The following is a 22,496-nucleotide window of genomic DNA, read 5'->3' as shown; positions in this document are numbered from 1 at the left end:
TTCTGGGAGACAGAGGGATGGCACGGCACTGTGTGCTTGTTTAGGGCACCTCACCGGGGAGCCTAAGAGAAAGACCGGTAGAAAGTCCCGTAGGCCATAGACCGGATGGGGTAAGGGGGGGTTAATCACCAAATTACTGCTCCATCTGTCTTATTCGACTAGATGTTAGTCTGTGAGTGCAATCCAGGGATTGTTATTAAATAGGTTTTGAAAGCTAGGTAATTTGGCGAGTTGGGCATTGCCATCAGCAGGCATAGCCTTGAGATTACCAGCAGAAAATCTTTCTTGTGTGGGGCGCAGCGGAGAAAAAAAAGCCACCAAATATAGGAATGGTAAATCATCTCAAAGAAGATCAGTGAACATTAATTGCAACTGTATAAGATCACAAAAACACCCTTTCCTTTCAAATGTAAAGAGGGTTAAATTGCAGGCGCGCGACGTAAACCTGCACCGACTGAAAGGTTAAAGTTAAACCAATATGTGCAGAATTGAACAGATGCCCAGTATGTGCTGCACCAAGTAAAGTTTTCTTTGGAAAGAGAGCTGGGAAGTCAGCCAGAATAACAGCAGACAAATTAAATACGGAGATCCCTAGAGCAAAAAGGAAGAAAATGCCTGTGTAGCTGAATGAGCAAAGGGGAAGATCTCTCGCATGTACAGACTCCTCCACACAAGATCAACGTACCTCAAGGTCAACAAGAGCTAGCACATTCCCTGCTTGCCACATTCACATCCAGCATAAAAGCCCTAACCAGCCATAGGCACTCACATTGCTACAAACATCAAGGCCTAGGGGAAATACACCCATATAGCACATTCTATATTTACCACAGCAAACATCCTACTTAGACAATCTCTGTGCTTATCGCAGTGATAGAAATCTGTTGCTAATGCAATTTACCAACGTCGTAACAACTGACCCGCTGAATTATATTGTGCATGCGTGACCAGGCTTAAATGGCTCGGAGCCCCATTTATCAAGGATCGCTTTTGCAATGCGATCAGGGCATGCCAGTAACGCACCTGATCGCATTGCAAAATGTGATCCTATCTGCTGGATGTATTATCCGGGACATGCAGGGAGACGGGATCCGAAAGGTGCCCATCGCTGCGATGTCTCCAGAGGGCAGTCGGGGCTGCTGCGCATGCACAGTCCAGCGAACTGCACACGAGCGTCTCTCATTGCCGGCTAACGCTATCTTCAGATGGCGTTAGCTGCTTGGGCAAATATCGGTTAGGTTAGGTTTAGGGCTCCCGGGGGGGACTTAGGTTTAGGTACATTGTGGAGGAAGGGGGGGGGGGGTAGGGGGTTTAGAGTTAGGCACCCTAAAAAGGAGGGTTAGGGTGTAGAATTAGATTAGTTTATACTTACCTTTAGGACGATCGGGCAGCCGCTGTTGGGATTGCGGCCAGCGGTAATACTTATCACACCCGTTTAAACTAGGGGTGAGCGGGTTCGGATTTCTGAAATCAGGCTCGACTTTTTCGGATCGAGTCCGATCCGAATCAGGCTCGACTTTTCCCGCCTGACTCGGATCTGAAATCGAGGCAAAACGTCATCATCCCGCCTTCCGAGTCTCGCGGGTTTTGGATCCTATATAAGGTACCCGCGTCGGCGCCATTTTCTCACTCGGCTGTGGACAGTGAAGAGGGAGGGTGGGAGTTAGGGCTGTGTAGTGTAGTGTAGTGCTGCTGTTGTCCACTACTTCAAAGTCCATAGGGGCTGGCTGTGTTGTGCTGTGCTGCTGTTGTTAATAGGGGCTGTGTCCACTACTTCAAAGTCCATAGGGGCTGGCTGGACTGTGTTGTGCAGTCAGTTCTCCATAGGGGCTGTGTCCACTCCAAAGTCCTGTGCAGTGTCCCAGTCCTAAAGGGGTGCTGTAGTGTTGTCCAGGGGGTGCTCTGTCCATCAGGGGTGCTCCCCCCAAGTGCTAAAAAAATAATATATTTTCTGTGTTTGTGAATTGTGTGCGCAGTAGCCGCACGTGCATCAACAAAGTAGTGCCAAGCGTGCGCCTGTGTCATAAGTAAAAGGCCGGCTGGCTTGACCGTTAAAGGGTGCTGTAACCCCCGAAAGTACACTCCAGTCCAAACCAAAAAAAAAATTATTTTCTGTGTTTGTGAATTGTGTGGGCTGTAGCCGCACTTGCATCCTCAAAGCAGCAGCGACAAGCGTGCGTCTGTCTGTTAAAGGGTGGTGACACCCTCAAAGTGTGCTACACAAACAATAAAAATATTCTTCTTTTTTCTGTCTTTGTGAATTGTGTGGGCTGTAGCCGCACTTGAATCCTCAAAGCAGCAGCGACAAGCGTGCGTCTGTCTGTTAAAGGATTACATCGGTGACAGCATCCAAGTAGGCATGTCAGACAGTCCGTACCTGTACTGGCAGGAAAAAGAAGCAATTTGGAGGTCCCTGTACAAACTGGCTCTATTTTACCTGAGTTGCCCCCCCTCCAGTGTGTACTCCGAAAGAGTGTTTAGTGCAGCCGGAACCTTGTCAGCGAAAGGCGTAGGAGGTTGCTTCCACAAAATGTGGAGAAGATGATGTTCATAAAATGAATTATCAACTCTTCCAGGGAGACCAGCCTCCAGAACGTACAGAGGGACCTGTGGTTCCAGCAGGGACGAATTAATACTCTGTGAGGATGAGGATGTACACACTGAAGAGGGTGAGGAATCTGTGGATGAGGAGGATGAGGATGACATCTTGCCTCCGTAGAGCCAGTTTGTGCAGGGACACATTAATTGCCAGCTTGTTTTGTGGGGGCCCAAACGAACCAATCATTTCAGCCACAGTTGTGTGGCAGACCCTGGCGCTGAAATGATTGGTTTGTTAACGTGTGCATGTCCTGTTTATACAACATAAGGGTGGGTGGGAGGGCCCAAGGACAATTCCATCTTGCACCTCTTTTTTTTCTTTGCATTATGTACAGTTTGGGGCCTAGTTTTTCAATGCCATCCTGTCTGCCACTGCAGTTTCACGCCTAGATGGGCCACGTGTTTGTGCCGCCCACTCGTGTCGCTTAGCATAGTCATCCAGCTACCTCGGTGCAACCTTTTGGACATAAAAACACTATTGTGAGGTGTGAGGTGTTCAGAATAGACTGGAAATGAGTGGAAATTAAGGTTATTGAGGTTAATAATAGCATAGGAGCAGAAAAACCTACAAATTCTGTGATTTTAGCTGTTTTTATGCTTTTTTTCAAAAAAATACAGATCCAAAACACAAAACCCAGAACCCAAAACACGGAAGGGTGGTTTTGGCAAAACCAATCCAGATCCAAAACACGAAGAAAGATCCAGATCCAAAACCAAAACACGAAAAGTGGCCGGTGCACACCCCTAGTTTAAACACATTGCTGCATTAGTGATCATAACACTCAAAATAAGCAGCAGGGAGTCAGCAACCAAGTGTTAGGTACCCATGTGGGCATAAGGAGTAGAAGAAAGTATTAGTAAGAAGAAGCACATGAGGGAAGAGGACCCTACTTGTGAGTTAATGGGGAGGGGCAGACAAACAGGCGTGACAGAGATGGGGTAGACGGAGGAAGGAGCAGGTAGTAGCAGGTTAGGATGTGATCTGGAAGGCCTTGATGAAGTAGTGGATCTTGAGAGCCAGTTTGAAGATTTGTATATTTTATAAAAGGGGCCAAGACCATGCAGTCTCTACTGGTTATCTACATCCCCTGTGGTGGCTGACCACACCCTTTAAGCATGGGTCCCTACAACTGCATTCCCACAGTGGGAGCTTCTCGTCAGCTGTAACAGCTGCGGGGGGGGGGGGCACCCCCGGTGGGAGGTTAGGGTTAGGCAACCCCCCGGGGTACTTAGGGTTAGGCAGCGAGGAAGGGGGGGGGTTTAGGTGTTGGGTTTAGGTACTGGGGGGGGGGATTTTAGGGTTAGGCACCCCTTAGGGGGGTTAGGTTAGTTGATACTTACCTTTAGGACGATCGGGATTTCCAGCGCTGTCGGGTAGCCGCTGTCGGGAATTGAACCGCCGGCAATACATATCACACCCCTCTAATGTATCCCGGTTACAGACAGTATTATCAATTAACTAGTAATAATAAAAAGGACAGTTATTGTCTGGCATCAGTGAAATCTGACCAGCCTGAGTGAATGATAAACACTACACTAATGATATCTGAGGTTACAGCATGTAAGGTAAACAATGGTATGGTGCCTGGTTATCACAAAACAATAAATTACTATTTGGACAGCAAAGTAATTATTCACAGCACATACTTCAAATGCTCGACTGACCCTGCACCATTTGGTCCTTCCAGCATTTATAACTTTAATTATTGAAGGGCGAAAAGCCAGTTTTTCACTGGAGATTGGGCCACCAGCGATAGCAGCATGAATGTCAGTGGCAGCCCCCGTTGGAGTTACAATTTGTGGAGAGTCACTGAAGAAAGCTTCCTTAGCCTGCAGTAAATAAAAAAAAGTTTACCAGGTTCTTACGGCACATTTTTGGGGAGATTCAATGAGCCGCAGGGCTTACCACGCACCTGCAGCCCAGCCCAGAGCGGTAAGCTCCAGAGGGTGCGCCGAATCTATGGGTTTATGCGGGATTACTGCGCGAGCAAATGGGCTTGGAATAGCTCAAGGTGTTATGGCTGTAAGCACCAGTGCCCCTTTAAAAGCACAATTAATAAATATTATACATAACTACTCTCCTGAATTTCTGGGAGTCAGGACCGGATTAAGTCTTGTGTGGTCCCCTCCAATAAAACAGACACCCTGTCACTATGACCTTTACCTTGCCCCACAGCCCCCACCCCCCAATATACCACAGAGTGCCCCTTAACCCCTCAATACGCCCCACAGTGCCCAGATTACTCACCTTCCGTGGCAGGCTCCTCTTGAATGCTTACTGTATGCAAGTGGTTGCATACTCCACTGCCACCGATGACGCAATTAAGCACGAAATAGAGTCATCGACCCCCCCCTCGACTGACCACTGATACAAGGGGGGAGCGGACGCCAGAGGGGGTTGCGGAGACCGGCAAGGGAGTCGTGCGGGTGGCGCTGGCCGGGAGACTTGCTTAGTCTTCCAGGGGGCCCCGAGTGCCACTCAAATTTTCGGAAGGCTGATGGCCGTTTCGGGAGAGTAGGCAAGTATGACATACAGTACATACATAACATATTGTGTGGGGTAGGAGAGATCTGCCCACAAAGAAGAAAAGGAGTGTGGGAACACACCTAGGGGTATATTTAGTAAAGTGACAGTTTATAGAACTGGAGATGTTGCCCATAGCAACCAGATTCTACTTAACATTTAACTAGTACCTTCTAGAAGATAATAGCTAGAATGCGGATTGGTTGCTATGGGCAACATCTCCACTTCTATAAACGCTCTTTTTAATAAATATACCTCCTAGAGGCCGCCCTTTGCAAAGAGCCCAGGTGGGGGCTGGAGCAGTCAGACAGTCCAAGTGGGATTGTGAAAGCCAGGCAGAGCTCATTGTGCTAGCAAGCCATTGAGGGCCAGGAGGCCTGAGCCTAGACCTGTGGAAGACAGGAAAGGCCACCAAACTCAGACTGAGCTATGTGAATGTGACTAGGTCGGAGCCTATGTTACCTGCAAGGAAGCAGGCCAGATTGCGAGTCTGTACATGTGAGCAGTTGTGGCACCCAAAGCCAAGCCAAGCCAGACTGGAGCCTGTGATATACAGTACTTGTGAGAGACAGGAGTGGAGAGACTTAGAGAAACTATGTTCACAGACTAGCTGGCCATTATAATCAGGGTTCAAGCAGTGAGGTAGTGCCATACATGCCCACTCTCCCGGGAGGCTCACGAGAGAGCGCTCTGCATTCACCCCTGCACATTCCCCGCTGGTTCTACATAACCTGCTGTACTGTGTACCCACTGTGTTATCCTGCAACTCATCCTACCTGGTTAATAAATTGCCGCCTGGTTAAGCTATTCATTATGTGGACTGACCTTCATCACACACTTCTGACACCTATATCAACACCTATAGTATCTGCTAGGGGTGAGCGGGTTCGGATTTCTGAAATCCGAGCCCCCCCGATCCGAGGCAGATCCGAGTCAGGCTTGACTTTTCCCGCCTGACGCGGATTCTGAAATCGAGGCAAAACGTCATCATCTCGCCTTCCGAGTCTCGCGGGTTTTGGATCCTATATAAAAGGTACCCGCGTCGGCGCCATTTTCTCACTCGGCTGTGGACAGTGAAGAGGGAGGGTGGGAGTTAGGGCTGGCTGGGCTGTGTAGTGTAGTGCAGAGTAGTGTTGTGCTCTGGTGTGCTGCTGTTGTCCATAGGGGCTGTGTCCACTACTTCAAAGTCCATAGGGGCTGGCTGGACTGTGTTGTGCAGTCAGTTGTCCATAGGGGCTGTGTCCACTCCAAAGTCCTGTGCAGTGTCCCAGTCCTAAAGGGGTGCTGTAGTGTTGTCCAGGGGGTGCTCTGTCCGTCAGGGGTGCTCCCCCTAAATGCTAAAAAAAAAATAATATTTTTTCTGTTTGTGAATTGTGTGCGCAGTAGCCGCACGTGCATCAACAAAGTAGTGCCAAGCGTGCGCCTGTGTCATAAGTAAAGGGCCGGCTGGCTTGACCGTCAAAGGGTGCTGTAACCCCCAAAGTACACTCCAAACCAAATAACAAAATATTTTCTGTGTTTGTGAATTGTGTGCGCAGCAGCCGCACGTGCATCAACAAAGTAGTGCCAAGCGTGCGCCTGTGTTCCATAAGTAAAGGGCCGGCTGGCTCATTTCTTAAAGGGTGGTGTAACCCACAAAGTGCACTACTCTCCAGCAAAAATAAAAAAATATTTTCTGTGTTTGTGTGCGCCTTAGCCGCACGTATATATCAAATCGATATAACATAAATGGAGGACCAAACTTTCTCCGATAAAAATAAAATGGAGAAAGATCAAGAACTACTTCCTCCTAGTGCTGAAGCTGCTCCCACTAGTCATGACATAGACGATAACATGCCATCAACGTAGTCTGCCAAGGCCGATGCCCAATGTCATAGTAGAAGCCACATACAATCCCAAATGACAAAGTTCAGGAAAATGACCTTAAAAAAAACATTTAAATCATCTGAAGAGAAACGTAAACTTGCCAATATGCCATTTATGACACGGAGTGGCAAGGAACGGCTAAGGTCTTTCCCTATGACTAGTGTGTGTCATACTAGTATGACTAGTATGTTCATGACTAGTGATTCAGCTTCACATGACGATGGAAGCCCTCTTCCCACTAAAAAAATCAAACTAGTTAAGCTGGCAAAAGCACAGCAAAGAACTGTGCATTCTAAGAAGATATCACAAATCCCCAAGGAGAGTCCAAGTGTGGTGGTGGTTGCGATGCCTGACCTTCCCAGCACTGGACGGGAAGAGGTGGCTCTTTCCACCATTTGCACGCCCCCTGCAAGTGCTGAAAGGAGCACCCATAGTCCACTTGCTGATATGCAAATTGAAGATGTCACTGTTGAAGTACAACAGGATGAGGATACTGGAGGACACTGAGGAGGAAGTTGGTGAGGAGGATTCTGATGGTGATGTGGTTTGTTTAAATCAGGCTCCGGGGGAGACAGTTGTTGTCCGTGGGATGAAAAAGCCCATCACGGTCATGCCTGGGCAGAAGACCAAACATTCCACCTCTTTGGTCTGGCAATATTTCTATCCAAATCCGGACAACAACTGTCTTGCCATATGTACCATATGTAAACGTGGAATAAGTAGGGGTAGGGACGTTAACCACCTAGGAACATCCTCCCTTATACGGCACCTACAGCGCGTTCATAATAAGTTACTGTCAAGTTCAGAAACTTTGGCTAAGACCGTAAGCAGTCCAGGGACACCTAAATCCCATTGTCCTAATGTATCCAAGCGCATGCAAACCACACAGTCAACTCCCTCCTCGTCAATTTCCTCCTTAGTCAGGATCGGAAGTAGTCCTGCAGGCCATGTCACTGGCATGACTGACTCTCCTATCCGGGATTCCTCCGGAGGATCCTGCATTGCTACGCCTCCTGCTGCCGCTGTTGCTGCTGCTGGGAGTCGTTCATCATCCCAGAGAGGAAGTAGGAACACCACTACTTTTACTAAACAATTGACCCTCCAACAGTCCTTAGCGAGGAGGATGAAGTACGACAGCAGTCATCCTGAAGCAAAACGTATAACTGAGGCCTTGACTGCTATGTTGGTGTTAGATGTGCATCCGGTATCCGCCATTAGTGCAGTGGGATTTAGACAATTGATGGAGGTAGTGTGTCCCCCAGTTCCAAATCCCGTCTAGATTCCACTTCACTAGGCAGGCGATACCGAGACTGTACAGAAACGTCAGAAAAAGTGTCCTCAGTGTCCTGAAAAATGCCGTTGTACCCAATGTCCACTTAACCACGGACATGTGGACAAGTGGAACAGGGCAGACTAAGGACTATATGACTGTGACAGCCCACTGGGTAGATGTATCACCTTACGCAGCAACAGCAGCAGCATCTCAGAAACGCCAGCTCGTTCCAAGGCAGGCTACGCTGTGTATCACCGGTTTCAGTAAGAGGCACACCGCCGACAACCTCTTAGAGAAACTGAGGGAAATCATCGCCCAGTGGCTTACCCCACTTAGACTCTCCTGGGGATTTGTGATATCTGACAACGCCACCAATATTGTGCGGGCATTACATCTGGGCAAATTCCAGCACGTCCCATGTTTTGCTCACACAAACTTGGTGGTGCAGAATTTTCTGAAAAGCGACAGGGACGTGCAGGAGACGCTTTGGGTGGCCCGAAAAATTTCTGGCCACTTTCGCCATTCAGCGACTGCGTGCCGAAGACTGGAGCGCCAGCAAACACTCTTGAACCTGCCCCGCCATCATCTGAAGCAAGAGGTTGTGACGCGGTGGAACTCAACCCTCTATATGCTTCAGAGGATGGAGGAGCAGCAAAAGGCCATTCAAGCCTATACATCCACCTATGACAAAGGAGGGGGTATGCACCTGACTCAAGCGCAGTGGAGAATGATTTCCGTATTGTGCAAGGTTCTCCAGCCCTTCGAACTTGCCACACGTGAAGTCAGTTTAGACACTGCCAGCTTGAGTTAGGTCATTCCCCTCATCAGGCTTTTGCAGAAGCAGCTGGAGAAAGTGAAGGAGGAGCTAAGAGAGCGATTCCGCTCAGCATGTGGGACTTGTGGATGAAGCCCTTCTTTCGCTTTGCCAGGATTCCAGGGTGGTCAATCTGTTGAAATCAGACCACTACATTTTGGCCACCATTGACAGAATGGTGGAGGATTACATCGGTGACAGCATCCAAGTAGACATACCTGTACTGGCAGGAAAAAGAGGCAATTTGGAGGTCCCTGTACAAACTGGCTCTATTTTACCTGAGTTGCTCCCCCTCCAGTGTGTACTCCGAAAGAGTGTTTAGTGCAGCCGGGAACCTTGTCAGCGAAAGGCGTAGGAGGTTGCTTCCACAAAATGTGGAGAAGATGATGTTCATAAAAATGAATTATCAACTCTTCCAGGGAGACCAGTCTCCAGAACGTACAGAGGGACCTGTGGTGGTGGATTCCAGCGGGGAAGAGTTAATACTCTGTGAGGATGAGGATGTACACAACACTTTAGAGGGTGAGGAATCGGTGGATGAGGATGAGGACGACATCTTGCCTCCGTAGAGCCAGTTTGTGCAGGGACAGATTAATTGCCAGCTTGTTTTGTGGGGGCCCAAACGAACCAATCATTTCAGCCACAGTCGTGTGGCAGACCCTGGCGCTGAAATGATTGGTTTGTTAGTGTGCATGTCCTGTTTATACAACATAAGGGTGGGTGGGAGGGCCCAAGGACAATTCCATCTTGCACCTCTTTTTTTTCTTTTGAATTATGTACTGTTTGGGGCCTAGTTTTTCAAACTGCCATCCTGTCTGCCACTGCAGTGTCACTCCTAGATGGGCCACGTGTTTGTGCCGCCCACTTGTGTCGCTTAGCATAGTCATCCATCTACCTCGGTGCAACCTTTTGGACATAAAAACACTATTGTGAGGTGTTCAGAATAGACTGGAAATGAGTGGAAATTAAGGTTATTGAGGTTAATAATAGCATAGGAACAGAAAAACCTACAAATTCTGTGATTTTAGCTGTTTTTATGCTTTTTTTAAAAAAAATACAGATCCAAAACACAAAACCCAGAACCCAAAACACTGAAGGGTGGTTTTGGCAAAACCACCCTTCAGATCCAAAACACGAAGAAAGATCCAGATCCAAAACACGAAAAGTGGCCGGTGCACACCCCTAGTATCTGCCAATAATGGTGACTGTGAAATGATTATAGCCAGGTTACAGATACCATAGAAAACCAATTCACTCTTTGGCATTGGTTCGCATACATGTCAATGTTCAATGAAAACGTCAATTAGCGCAAGTTATAGCACATCTCCCCCTGTATCCACTGGTAAGGTATACTTCCCCTTCAGATTTTGTACCTGGAAGCGATGCGAGTAAGGGCAGAAGTGCAGTTTTCTGCCCATACGGTCCAAAAAAATAAAGTTGTCCCCACGCGGGCTTGCTTCGCTTGCCACGCATCGGGCTTGGTGGCTCGCCACAATGATATATTCCCCCTCTATGCCCAGGTGGATGGTAGGGAATGATGTCAGGGTACATCTATGGAAGGGGATCTAGCCATTACCCGCCTCCTCCAGTCACTACAGTACTAGGCTCATGCATGCACAGCGAACCTCAGCGTCTACAGTATGTTGGGATGAGCACATAGAAGAGTTACAGGTCTATGGTTACAAACATAACAATATTTTCTTTCTATCTCAGCAGATTGTAAGGTGGTAATAAGCTCAGGATACATGTAGTGAGTGATTGTATCCAGCAGCACAGACCACCACTCATCTCTTCCAGCTGCTGCCAGACCTGCATCTGCATAGTGTGGGGGCCATAGCCCCCAGCAGTGTACGCAGTGGTGGGGAGGATCACCCCTTACAAAGGAGCACACAGAGGAGGGGATCATAGAAAGGGATGTGAACACACACCCCCCCTTTCATGTACAAGCTTCTTCCCCTTTAAATACATTGCAGACGCGCAGGACTGACCCAGCCAGGAAATAAGGAGTAACACAGGAATGCACAGACAGTAATCCTGGCAGAGGGGCGTACACTATAGCTCTCAGTGTTGCTATGACACCAACCACTACAGGAGGCTCCCATAAGCAAACACCAGTTTTACTTCACTTTTCCTATAAAGTTGTAGCTATTTTTAAACAGGCACTCTGTTACTTTGTTAGGCTATTGTTGCCCAGGGTAACTGATTCGTTTGGGTGTAAATTAATGGAACATGAAAACTGGATATATTTGAAGGGCCTAGAGAAGCCTAAATACAAGTTACAGCTACTAAACCAGACAATACTTTTAATTTTTTTTTATTTTTTAAATACAGTATTTTTTCTTTGAGGGAGGAGGGGGGGGGGGGGAGGGGGAGAGGAGAGTCACAGTTTGTGGTCAATATAGAAATGCAGAGGATTGTTCAGGGTCAGGCGGTTTCGAAATGACGCATACCTCCCAACATGACCATCTCTCCAGGAGGGACACAATACTCTGGTCCTGGACTTCCCTGGTAAATTGTGATTGGTGGAGGCTGCAGGGGTGGGGCTGCAGTACAGTCCAACATTCAAATAGGGGAGTCACACCAACTGCCAGTGAGTCCCAGCCTGTGATGTGTGGCAGTGTGTGAGATGACAGTTGGTGTGACTCCCCTATTTGAATTTTGAACTGCGCTGCAGCCTCACCTCTTACCAGGGAAGTCCAGGACCAGAGCATTGTGTCCCTCCTGGACAGTATCATGTTGGGAGGTATGGGTAAGGTCCTGTGACATGATATAGTAACCAGCAGGAAGAAGTGAGTTATCCATGCAAATACATGAGCAAGTAATTTTCTGCCATAGGTGGTAGAGTAGTGACTTCTTATTCTAACACGACAAACCCTGGACCAGGGCCGTAACAATGCATGTGCGGCGGAAGCCGCCGCACAGGGCTCTAGGCAGTAATGCTGCGGCAGTGTTGCGCATAGCGTCTTTCACACCTGCCGTGTATAGTGTTGTGCGTAGAGTTCTCTAGACGCTCCGTGCACAGTGCCATGCTTCCGGGTGTTGACGGGCCCCATAATGCACAACATAATGCAGTCATCCGCAAAGAGGGCAGGGCCGGCACAGGGCGCAGTAAAGCCCTGTTAAGGCTTTGCTCTGGAAAATATTAGACCTAATATTATTCTATTATATTATTGTATAATGTTCGGACTATTTAGACTTGCTTCTATAAAACCCTGCACTCTTTTCAGAAGGTTTTCTATTAGATTTCGGAACCGGGCTATGGGGATTTACAACAGTCAGCCACAAGAGGATGAGGGGGCAATGCATCAAAACCTTCAAGGAGAGACAGGGGAAGATGCATCAAACCTTGGAGAGAAATACAGTGGAGAGAGAGAAAGTACCAATCAGCTTCTGTAATTTTTCAAACACAGCCTGTAAAGTGACCGTAAGGAGCAGATTGGATGGTGCTTTAACTTTCTCCAAGGTTTGATGCATCTTCCCCATTAAGTGGAGAGGTTTCCCATAACACCCAATCAGCTTCAGTCATTTATCTAACAGTCTATAAAATGACAGTTCGAAACTTATTGGTTGGTACTTTAACTCTCCCCAGTTTATCTTTCTCCAAAGTTTGATATATCTCCCCCTGTGTGTGGAAGGACCTGGATGTTGGGCGAAGAGGTCTGGCTCGTAGTCTGCATTCCAATACTGTCTGCTTGATTTAAGCTAAGCTCTCGACCACAAAAAACACACACATTTGATAGTCCCTACTCTGTTCTCGGGGGAAGTGTCATGCTGAAAAACAGAATAGGGCCAAATGTGGCCACAATTTATTTTTTATTTAATACCAGTTATTTATATAGCGCACACATATTCCGCAGCGCTTTACAGAGAATATTTGGCCTTTCACATCGGTCCCTGCCTCAGTGGAGCTTAAAATCTATACTCCCTACTACATACTCACACACATACACACTAGAGTTAATTTGTGTTGGAAGCCAATTAACCTACCAGTATGTTTTTGGAGTGTGGGAGGAAACCAGAGAACCCAGAGGAATCCCACGCAAGCACAGGGAGAATATACAAACTCCACACAGTTAGGGCCGTTGTGGGAATCGAACACACAACCTCAGTGCTGTGAGGCAGTAATGCTAACCACTGTCCTCCTGGTGCATACAGGCTCATGCTTACTCCTCCAATACAGACTCTTGTATTGTTCAAGGGTATACAGTCAAATTAGAAAATGCAAATATAGGTGGCTCACACAAGAAATTCCATCATGTTATTTTTCTATCAATACGTGCTGCTAGCACCTCTCTCGCCTTCCCCAGCACAGCTCGGTTTGAAGTCGGTCATACTGCTTCTGTTGAATGTCAGTCTCTGGTTACATACTGACTCATGTACAAACCAGCAGCTAAGAAACCAATCAAGGACCAAACGCTAGGAAGTGATCCACGCCCACAGCTTGTGTGTTTGGTGACGGATAAACCTTTCACCCCACCCATTCTATTTGTCTATATTGTTTGAACATGCAAAAAATAAGTTCTCTGCAACTATTATGATTATTGTTAAAAATAGGGTGAAAAATGTATACCATGTGAAAGCACAGCAAGAATAACGAGGGGAAAGAAATGCAGGGCTTTAAAGGGCAGCCAAGCGGATCCAATATAAAAAAGGAATCTTAGAACATTAAAAAAGTAAAACTCAAACAGGTAGGAGGGAAAAAAACAAAAAACAAACAGTCAATATAATCCCTTCGCTTAACTCAGTGTTTCCCCACTCCAGTCCTCAGGAAACCATAGCAGAGCATGTTTTCCATATCTCCTCACAAAAAGTACAAATACAATATTAGTACCATCAGTGGATGTTTTAGTAAGTGTCGGCAAGTAGTAAATACACCTGTGCTCCAGCAAGGAGATCTAGACAACATGCACAGTTAAAGGACCAACACCATAACTGTGCGTTACGCATACATGCCTATCCTCCCGGTTTTCGCGGGAGGCTCCTGATTTTTCGGGTAACCCCCCGCATGGGTAGGCATAATGGGGAGAATTTCCGCGGCGATCGTGGGTCCCCGTGTAGGGGGCGGGGCTTAATGGCACGATTCTCCATGAATTGCGTCATTTAGCCCCGTCCCCTATTTACATTTACGTCAATCGCAGGAATTTTGCCGTGAAGGGGGCAGGGCTTAATTATGTGACCAGTCAGGCACCGCTCCATCACAGCCCACCTGCTGTTACGGTGCCCTGTTCTGGCCAACCCCCTGAGCGTATGAAGTCATGCAGAAGGGGATGGGATCGCCAGCAGCCCGAAAGAACAGCAGCCTGTGGGCGGTGTAGGCTGCCATGTCCATCTCTGAATAAAATAACCTAGTTGCGGCGCTGCGCACTGGGGAGGGGACGCTGTGAGCCCCCCAGCCCAGCACAAATCTAGGAGGGGGGTGCGATCAGTGTGATCGCTCCCCCGGTAGGCAGAGGCGATTGCTGTTGCCCATATTCAGCATCAGCAACCAGTCTCCCACTGCAGCCCAGCACAGCCACACAGCAGCTCGTGCGAGAGGAAGAGGGAGGGGGAACCTTTGTAAGTACATAGGCTGTATTTTAATGCTGTTTCTGTGGTCATGACAAAACAAAAGCATTTGCCCATCAACTGCATTGCCAACTATGCTAGCAGAGATAGGTTGCTCGGGAATACATGGGTACTGGGAATCACACCCTTGGTGCTCTGCCAGTTGATGGGAAGGAGGTTTACTGGAAAAATAGTCTATATAACAAAATTATCTCTGAAGCCTGTAACCAGTCAAGTAAATATTGATCAAGGTCTATTCTTAAAGATTTTCTTTTCTGCCATAAAACCATTTAGGAGTATATTTAGCAATATCTGGAGAGAAGGCTGATATTCTACCAATGCTTATTGTGCTGTTATACAATCTATATCTGTACTTTATCAGTAAGATCTCACCAAGGTGCACTGGCCTGGAGCAGTAAGGGATAGCTCACCAGTGCGCAAAGTTATACTGCAAGCAAGACACAGATCGCAGAGTCATGCAAGCACAGTGAACGGACCCTTAATAAAATTAAATATTAACAATGGTTTAAAATAAATTATACACATACACACATACATACATACACACACGTGTAATACATTTAAACGGCTTTGTTCAGAAAGACCAGTATTTTTTTCACTGAAGTTCTTCGGTTATCACAATCTGGGGTAGGCAATAGCAGAACAAGTATTGCGGCAGTAACTCTGCTGCCACCGTGCTGGTTAAATAGTCTCCCCCTTGCTTTGCATGATGATCACAGTCAACCATAGTTGCCTACCCTCCCGGAAGTCATAGGAGGCTCACGATTTTTCGGGTAACCCTCTGCACCCCCGCAGGGGTAGGCACTTCTCCAGCATTCTGCCCACTTCCTAGTGGAGTGGGCGGAATAAGGAGAATCTACTTGCGGGTCCGCGAGTAGGGTGTGACCTAACGATGAGTTTCTATGAGAATTGTATCATTTTGGCCCCGCCCCTTATTTATGAGTTGCCTGCGGCAAATTGCAGCGAGGTTTAATGGTGCGACCCATCTGGCCCAACCCCAACACCTCCCACCTGCTTCTCCCGAGGACGAAAACTCCAATGTCGGCAAGTATGGTGTCAACACCTGGCAAGACTTAATCACTGGCTGATTATGCATGTTTTCTTCTGTCATAGGACATTTTGTCCTTTAGGGGCCCCATTTATCATTGTATTTGCAGTTTATCCTCCGAAAACACTAGTTTTCGGGGGATAAGTGCAAATATTAAAGTTCCCTCAGATGTATGAAGGAGGGACAGCAGCAGTCATCCTTCCATTCCCACTGGCAGCCGCATCCCCCATAGGTTTCTATGGGATATGCGATGCTGCCAAAATTTACCAACTTCAGAAATGCAATGCATACTGGAGATTGTCCCCCACAGCTAACACCATCTGAAGATGACGTTAGCCCATTGTAGCCAATGGGCTACAAATCGCAAAACTTACCGAAAGAGGGCAATGGCGGCCGTGCATGTGCAGTCATGGTTGATGAAAAAAAAAAAAAGTCAACACATGAATTTTTGTGTTTTTTTGTTTAGACCTAATCTTTACCCTAACTCTAACCCTCCCCTTGGTGCCTAACCCTCCCTCCTGGTCCCTAATCTTCGGGGTGGGTGCCTGACCCGAACCGTCCCTTCTAGTACCTACCCCTAACCCTCCGGTACGTGCCTAGCCCTAAAAAAAATAAAAATAATAAATCATGCGTCATGTCAACCATTTTAATGTCAATCTTTTGACCCAGTCAACCTTTTGTCGCAGTCGACCTATTGACTGTCTAACATCTGGTGTTTATCTAGACATTGTTGACCTTTTTACGGTCTATCTATAGTCCGAAACCCCCATAAACTTGCTTTCTCCAGACTACTAAACAATAGAAATTTACCAACGTGCTCATATTTTGAGCGATTTAGAACATTTTAATTATTTTTTTTTATTTAGGATCTAAAGAAGCTATCTATGATCACTGCAGAATTTGCTCATCTGGTGATCAAAGTGGTTAACTCCCAGGACAGGACAACAGTGGATTTCCTTGTACATGGTGTTAACGGTGAAGTACTAAAATCTTACTTTGGTTTTCTTAACTGATATTTCAAAACGGGATGTAGTGGACATCCCGGTGGTCGGGATACCAGCGCCAGAATTCCGACCACCACCAACCCGACGGTAAGTATTAGGGTTAGGGGGAGTGTTCGGTTTAGGGTTAGGTTGCTGGAAAGGTGGGTTTGGCAACTTACTTCTGGGCGTTGGAATTCTGACTGTCCGGATGACGCTGTCGGTATTCTGCCATCCGGCATCCCAACAGCCGGGATCCCACACCCAACCCACTTTTTCACAATTTCCTGTATTAGTTTTCAAATATGTTAAATAACCAACTTTAATAACTGTGTGATGTGTTTTGAAATGGTAGAGTAGTCTGTGCACTTAGGGCCTGATTCAGACCCGGTCGCAAGCGCTGAGCGCTCGTAACCGGGTCGATGGTGGCCCAGATTGCATGCGCACAACGGAGCCAGCTCTGCCGTGCGCATGCGCGAGACTCGGATAGCGACGGGCAAGCCGTCGCTCCCGGTCTCATACCAAAAGGGGCGTGCTGTTGATGTTGAGTGACAGCACGCCCCCTTTGGTGGGCGGGCCGGAAGAGTGGCTGCCCAAACGGAGGCGTTCCCATCTGAACGCCTCCGTTTGGGGGTGGCCCCACTGACATCACGAGTGATGTCAGTGAGAGAAATTTCGGCTGTTAGAGCCGAAATCTCTCTGGGGCTTGCAGCAATGAGACCCTACCACAAGGGTCTTGTCGCAAGCCCGATGGTCGCGATGGTCTTGACCATCACGACCATCTTCCTGGCCGCTCGCTATAAAAAAAATAAAACAAAATAGCCCGGCCCTGATTCAGAGAGAGTGCTCTGTCAGAGCATCCGGCGCTGACTCAGGGCCTAAGTTTCAAGGATAATCAGAACATTCAGTGAGGGGTGTCCTGGGAATCTACATTTTAGTTTTAAATAATGTAATTAAGTTTAATTGGTAGGGAGTGCAAAATGGTCTTATAAAGTTATGATCTGTACACAGGGGATGGGTTCCATCAACGCAAAACAAGGTCCATCTAAGCAAGATAGAAGTTCTTCTTTTGGAGTAGGACCATCAATTGCACGGCCATCAATGGTTGATGGTTTTAAATCATCAACTAGAAACAGACAATGGTTATGCCATTGTTTAACATTGTGCATGAGCAGACAGCACCCACACATGGCAGCCCGTGGCTGGCACCAACCATTGGGGCTTCACCACCAATGTTCACCATTGGTGGCCTCCCATCAATGATAAAACTAGACAATTGCCATTGTACCATCGATGGTTTCTAATCGTTGACTGGCAACCCTATAAATCACTACACATAAAATAAATAAAATATGAAAGCCACTCAGGTGGTTTTGTTTACAGATGACCCCATGTTCCTTTCCACTTAGTAGCTGTAGGGGTTCCACATCCAGGAACAGTTCTAGAAAACACACATCCATTCTGTCGCCTGTAATGTTTACTGCTCCAGGGGTGACACCTTGGACAAGTTTAAATTAGCGGTATATTCCATTAAATAGGTGAATAAAGCAGGCGGCTCCTTTGACCTGTCCAATCAGCTTTATCAACACATTTTCTCCAAGGGGTCAGCCATAGAAAAACGAGCTTTACCAGCATCTGCCAGGAGTGGCTGTCTTCAGATGTGCGGATGGCTACCCTGCGGTTCTGCCAGTTATGTATAGTAGGGATTGGGGAGGGCACCATATTATTGAAAACCAGGCAGGCACACATACAGTAGATCTAGTGAAGAGTTACTTCTACTACAATGTATAAAACAATTTAAGAGATGGAATAAATACTAAATGAATTGACAGTGGAGTGAATTAACAAATAAAAGAGGCTCAGATATAAGAGCAAACACGTAAAAAAAATATAATAATAAATAATCTCCTCTAGTGAATATACTGTGCATGAAAGTAGTGACGTGCAGTGAGGTAAGTGGCTGGGGAGGCACTGCCTAGTATCAAAGCCAGAGTTACAGATACATATATGAACCTGTGGGTTGATGTGGGCATTATACAAAGGTGCAGCAGTATATAGTGCTGGTAATTTGGTATGTTTTGATCAGGGATGTGCGGAAAAGGTAGACAGGGGAGGCAGTGCCTCACCTGCCATACACTTTCTACTCCAGAGTTTTGACTATAAAGATAAGAATACTACAAAAGAAAATATTTATAGTATGTTCTTTAAATTTCGCTTAGAACTTTTATAGTCAAAACGGTGGAGTATACCCAAGTATGACAGGAAAGGCTCTGCCTCACCTTACTGCACATCACTGCCTGAAAGTAGACCATGCTTTAAATATATAAATCCCCCCATATGAACAATACTTATATAGATACATATGACCTAACTAATTCAAAAAAGGAGAACACACAACATAGCTGCCTCCAATCCTCTGACAGAAGAAAAGCTCAGTTTAACAGAAAGATCTTAGATTTCTTGCCAGAATAAACCATATATTTTTCCGGACCATGTTTAGTCAGGGTCACACCTCCAGTTCTCGAAATTATTTGTTTTTTAATGCATTAACCTGATCTGCTCATGTCGACTCAACATAGACAAAAAGGGGCCAAGTGTAATGATTTAGATGCGATATTCAAAGCACATTTGCAGCTGCACTTGTTCTGACACTGTAGAAACAGAACAACACACTCAGGGGCGTCTTAAGAGAGGAGGGGGCCCGTGTGCACTCCTGACGCGGCTAGCCAGCCATCGGAAGAAATTAGTAGGCTCTGGGCACTAGAGTGTGCCCGGAGTGTACTGAGCATGCACAGAACGCCGGGAAAAAGGCCGCGGACAGGTAAGTTTAAAATAATATGGGTGCAGGATGTGCGGTGCAGGCCCCCCCTGGACCCGGGGCCCCCGCACACACTGCACCCATTATAGATACTCCACTGAATACATTAATTCCCTGTAAAAGGACTCTTATATAGGTGCCACCATCTATCAACGTTCATAGTTTTCAATGCCACAAAGATACCAGCAACAAAATCATAGGTCCTCTTATTTACATTTGGGGAGGTTACCTAAGCAATCCTTACAAAGATCTAAGGATCAAATAGGGCTTAGATTACCATAAGATTAAAAAAAAGGCCAGACTAGATGGGCCAAGTCCTTCTTATCTGCCAGACTCGGGGAATATTTATTAAAGTGAGGTCTTTTTATTAGAAGTGAAGATGTTGCCGATGGCAACCAATCAGATTCTACTTAACATTTAACTAGCACCTTCTGGAAGAGAATATCTAGAATCTGATTGGTTGCTATGAGCAACATCTCCACTTCTAAACTCTCACTTTAGTAAATGTACCCCCCTATGTTTCTAGGTTAATGTCAGAAACTGGTTTTCATGGTACAAATGATGACAGCTTTCCATGTAGTACCAGGAGAGGAGGGAGCTGAACTCTTTAAAACAAATTAATGCAAAACATGTTACAAAGACAGTTTGCTAAAGCATGCAAACTAAGGTTACTGAGGGATGTATCTGCAGAGAGAAACAAGGCATAGGTAGTACATAGAGAAAGGAGAACCTACTTGTCTTTTCCAATCGTTTCAAAGTCTTTCACAACGACCTCCAACGACGAGGAATAGTCGAGTGCTATCCCCTTCAAATCAAAGTCAAGAAGCTGGAAGAGAGAAATTGTGAGATCGGCAATATGTAGCAGTGTGTAAACCACAACTATTTCATGTCATATCACTGAGAAAGACAGATTCACATAAGTCATTCTCCAGCTCGTGTCACAAGATGATTCTAATTAGATTCTCCATGCTGTCGAGTTCCAGACTAAATAGGTCACGGCTCAAAGAACTGGACATAAATGCTGACCGCTCATCTCATGTAGCCCAAAACCTAACATCTACTACCTTCCATGCCACCTACAGGCCTCATGGATACCGGACGATTGGTCGACAATAACAAAAAAAAAAAAAAGTTTGACATTCAGAAGGTTGACACTTCCCCCAAATGTCGACAGTAAAAAGATCGACAGTCTTTATGTTAACCATCATTGTGTAAACATGTCTTTAGGTTAACTGGGTTAAATGCTCAACCCAGTTAAAAGGTCAACATTTACCATGTGACAAAATGTCAACATGATTTTTAGGATTAGGCTAAAAAAAAAAAAAAAAATGTCAACCATTGTTTTTAGGTCTCTATAGTGTCTATGTTAAATGTTGACTATTTTACTGCGTCGACCATTTAACAATGTCATCCAAAAGACATTTCTTCACAATGATGGTTGACCTAATTACCATGTTGACCTTTTTACGGTTGACATCCAGTACCGGTCGATCTTCTGAATGTTGACCTTTCATACCACACCCGGCCTCATCCCCACTCTAGACCTCTGAGCCAGCGCAGTGTTGCTACACTGCACACAAGACCGCCGTCAGTTTAGAACCCTCAGTGCCAACGATACTATGCTGAACACAGCCAGAGCCTGGGAACACCTTTCAGCATCAGCTGCTAATCATCAGGACTCGACAGACTGGCTAATCCACTCAGAGATACAAAGATGATTTGGACTTTTTAGAACACGAGATCTTTGATGGACTTACATGTGGACATCAGCAGTAATAAACATCTTCATTTGTATATCGTTTACAGCAGAGGTAGTCGACAGGCGGCCCTACAGCTGCTGTGGAACTACACATCCCAACATGCACTGGCACAGTTTTTCTATTAGGGCAACTGTAGCAGGGCATCCATCATTACAGTTGAATTACTACATCTAAAGTTACTTGAATTTAGCCATCTAATTCCCTCAGCGCTGATTTTTACATTTGCTACTTGCACACACACATTTGCATATATGTGATTTTAGGCAATTGCTATTAAATAACATTATACACAAAAAGAAACCAATCATTGTAGTTTCCCGATGCATTTACCATAAGTAGCCTAAAACAGAACAAGAACTATTCCAGAAAAAAAAAAATAATGTTAAAAAGTAAAAATGCCTACAGGACACTAGGAGCCATTATTACAGATGCATGTAAAACCATTAGTGGATGTAAGAAGCTAATACGTGTATATGAGAGTACACGTTTGTTTGTTTGAAAGTACAAGTATGTGAAATTACAGCCTTGGTGGGAGGTGCCCCCAAAGGCCCCACCCCTCACATTAAATCTGATCATCTACGGCACCCTCCATAGGGCCTGATTCTGCAAGGATCGCGATTGCAAATCTGCACGCAGGCAGCTCTGCAAATGCGATCCTTACAGTAATGCAAATGCAGCAGGGAGGTGTATGACACCCCCCTGCTGAATTTGCGATCCCAGCACTGTGGCAGAGATCGCAGGCTGGGATAACCATCGCAACCAGCAGCAGCTCTTTCCCTCTTTCCTGAGGAGGGCTGCCGCTAACCCAGGTCCCGGCGCCTGCTCAATGATTCTGACAGGCGTCAGGACTGGCACATGCGAATGAGCGCCGGTGGCGCAGCGCACGCATAACACCAGCTTCTCGGGGCTGCATTTGTTGCAGCCCCGAGAATCCAGTTAGGGCTGCCCGAAAGGCAGAGCAGCGGCTTCCACTGGAAGCTGATCGCAGCCCGGACTGGCAGTCCCAGGGGGAGAAGACACCTCCCCTTGGCTGCCTGTCTTCAGCATGACTGACAGGTGGAGCTTCCAATGGGAAGCCACCTCCAGTCACAGTGAAGCCAGTGAAGTCACGGACTGCACTGGCTCACTGAAGTGACTAATTTTACTGGGAGGGCTGCAGGTTCGCAGCCCTTAGGCAAGTTCCGACCATTGGTGGTCGATGGTTGCGATGGTGGATGGCGCCGGGGCTCCAGCCAGCAGAGTATGCTTCA

The 22,496-nt window shown here is 46.6% G+C and overlaps 1 protein-coding gene across 1 annotated transcript in view; it reads right to left on the bottom strand.

Annotated features, from left to right (window-relative positions):
- Positions 1-22,496, bottom strand: part of MYOF (myoferlin) — a 166,836-nt gene that overhangs the window by 115,439 nt on the left and 28,901 nt on the right. Inside the window, 1 exon segment of the mRNA XM_088476911.1 lies at positions 20,221-20,312. Coding sequence (XP_088333037.1) covers positions 20,221-20,312 — 92 coding nt within the window.

This window comes from Taudactylus pleione, unplaced genomic scaffold, assembly GCF_031769625.1.
Source record: "Taudactylus pleione unplaced genomic scaffold, aTauple2 ptg000198l, whole genome shotgun sequence".
NCBI lineage: Eukaryota > Metazoa > Chordata > Amphibia > Anura > Myobatrachidae > Taudactylus > Taudactylus pleione.
Note: the sequence above shows the minus strand (reverse complement) of the source record. Positions and strands in the feature narration are given on the sequence as shown.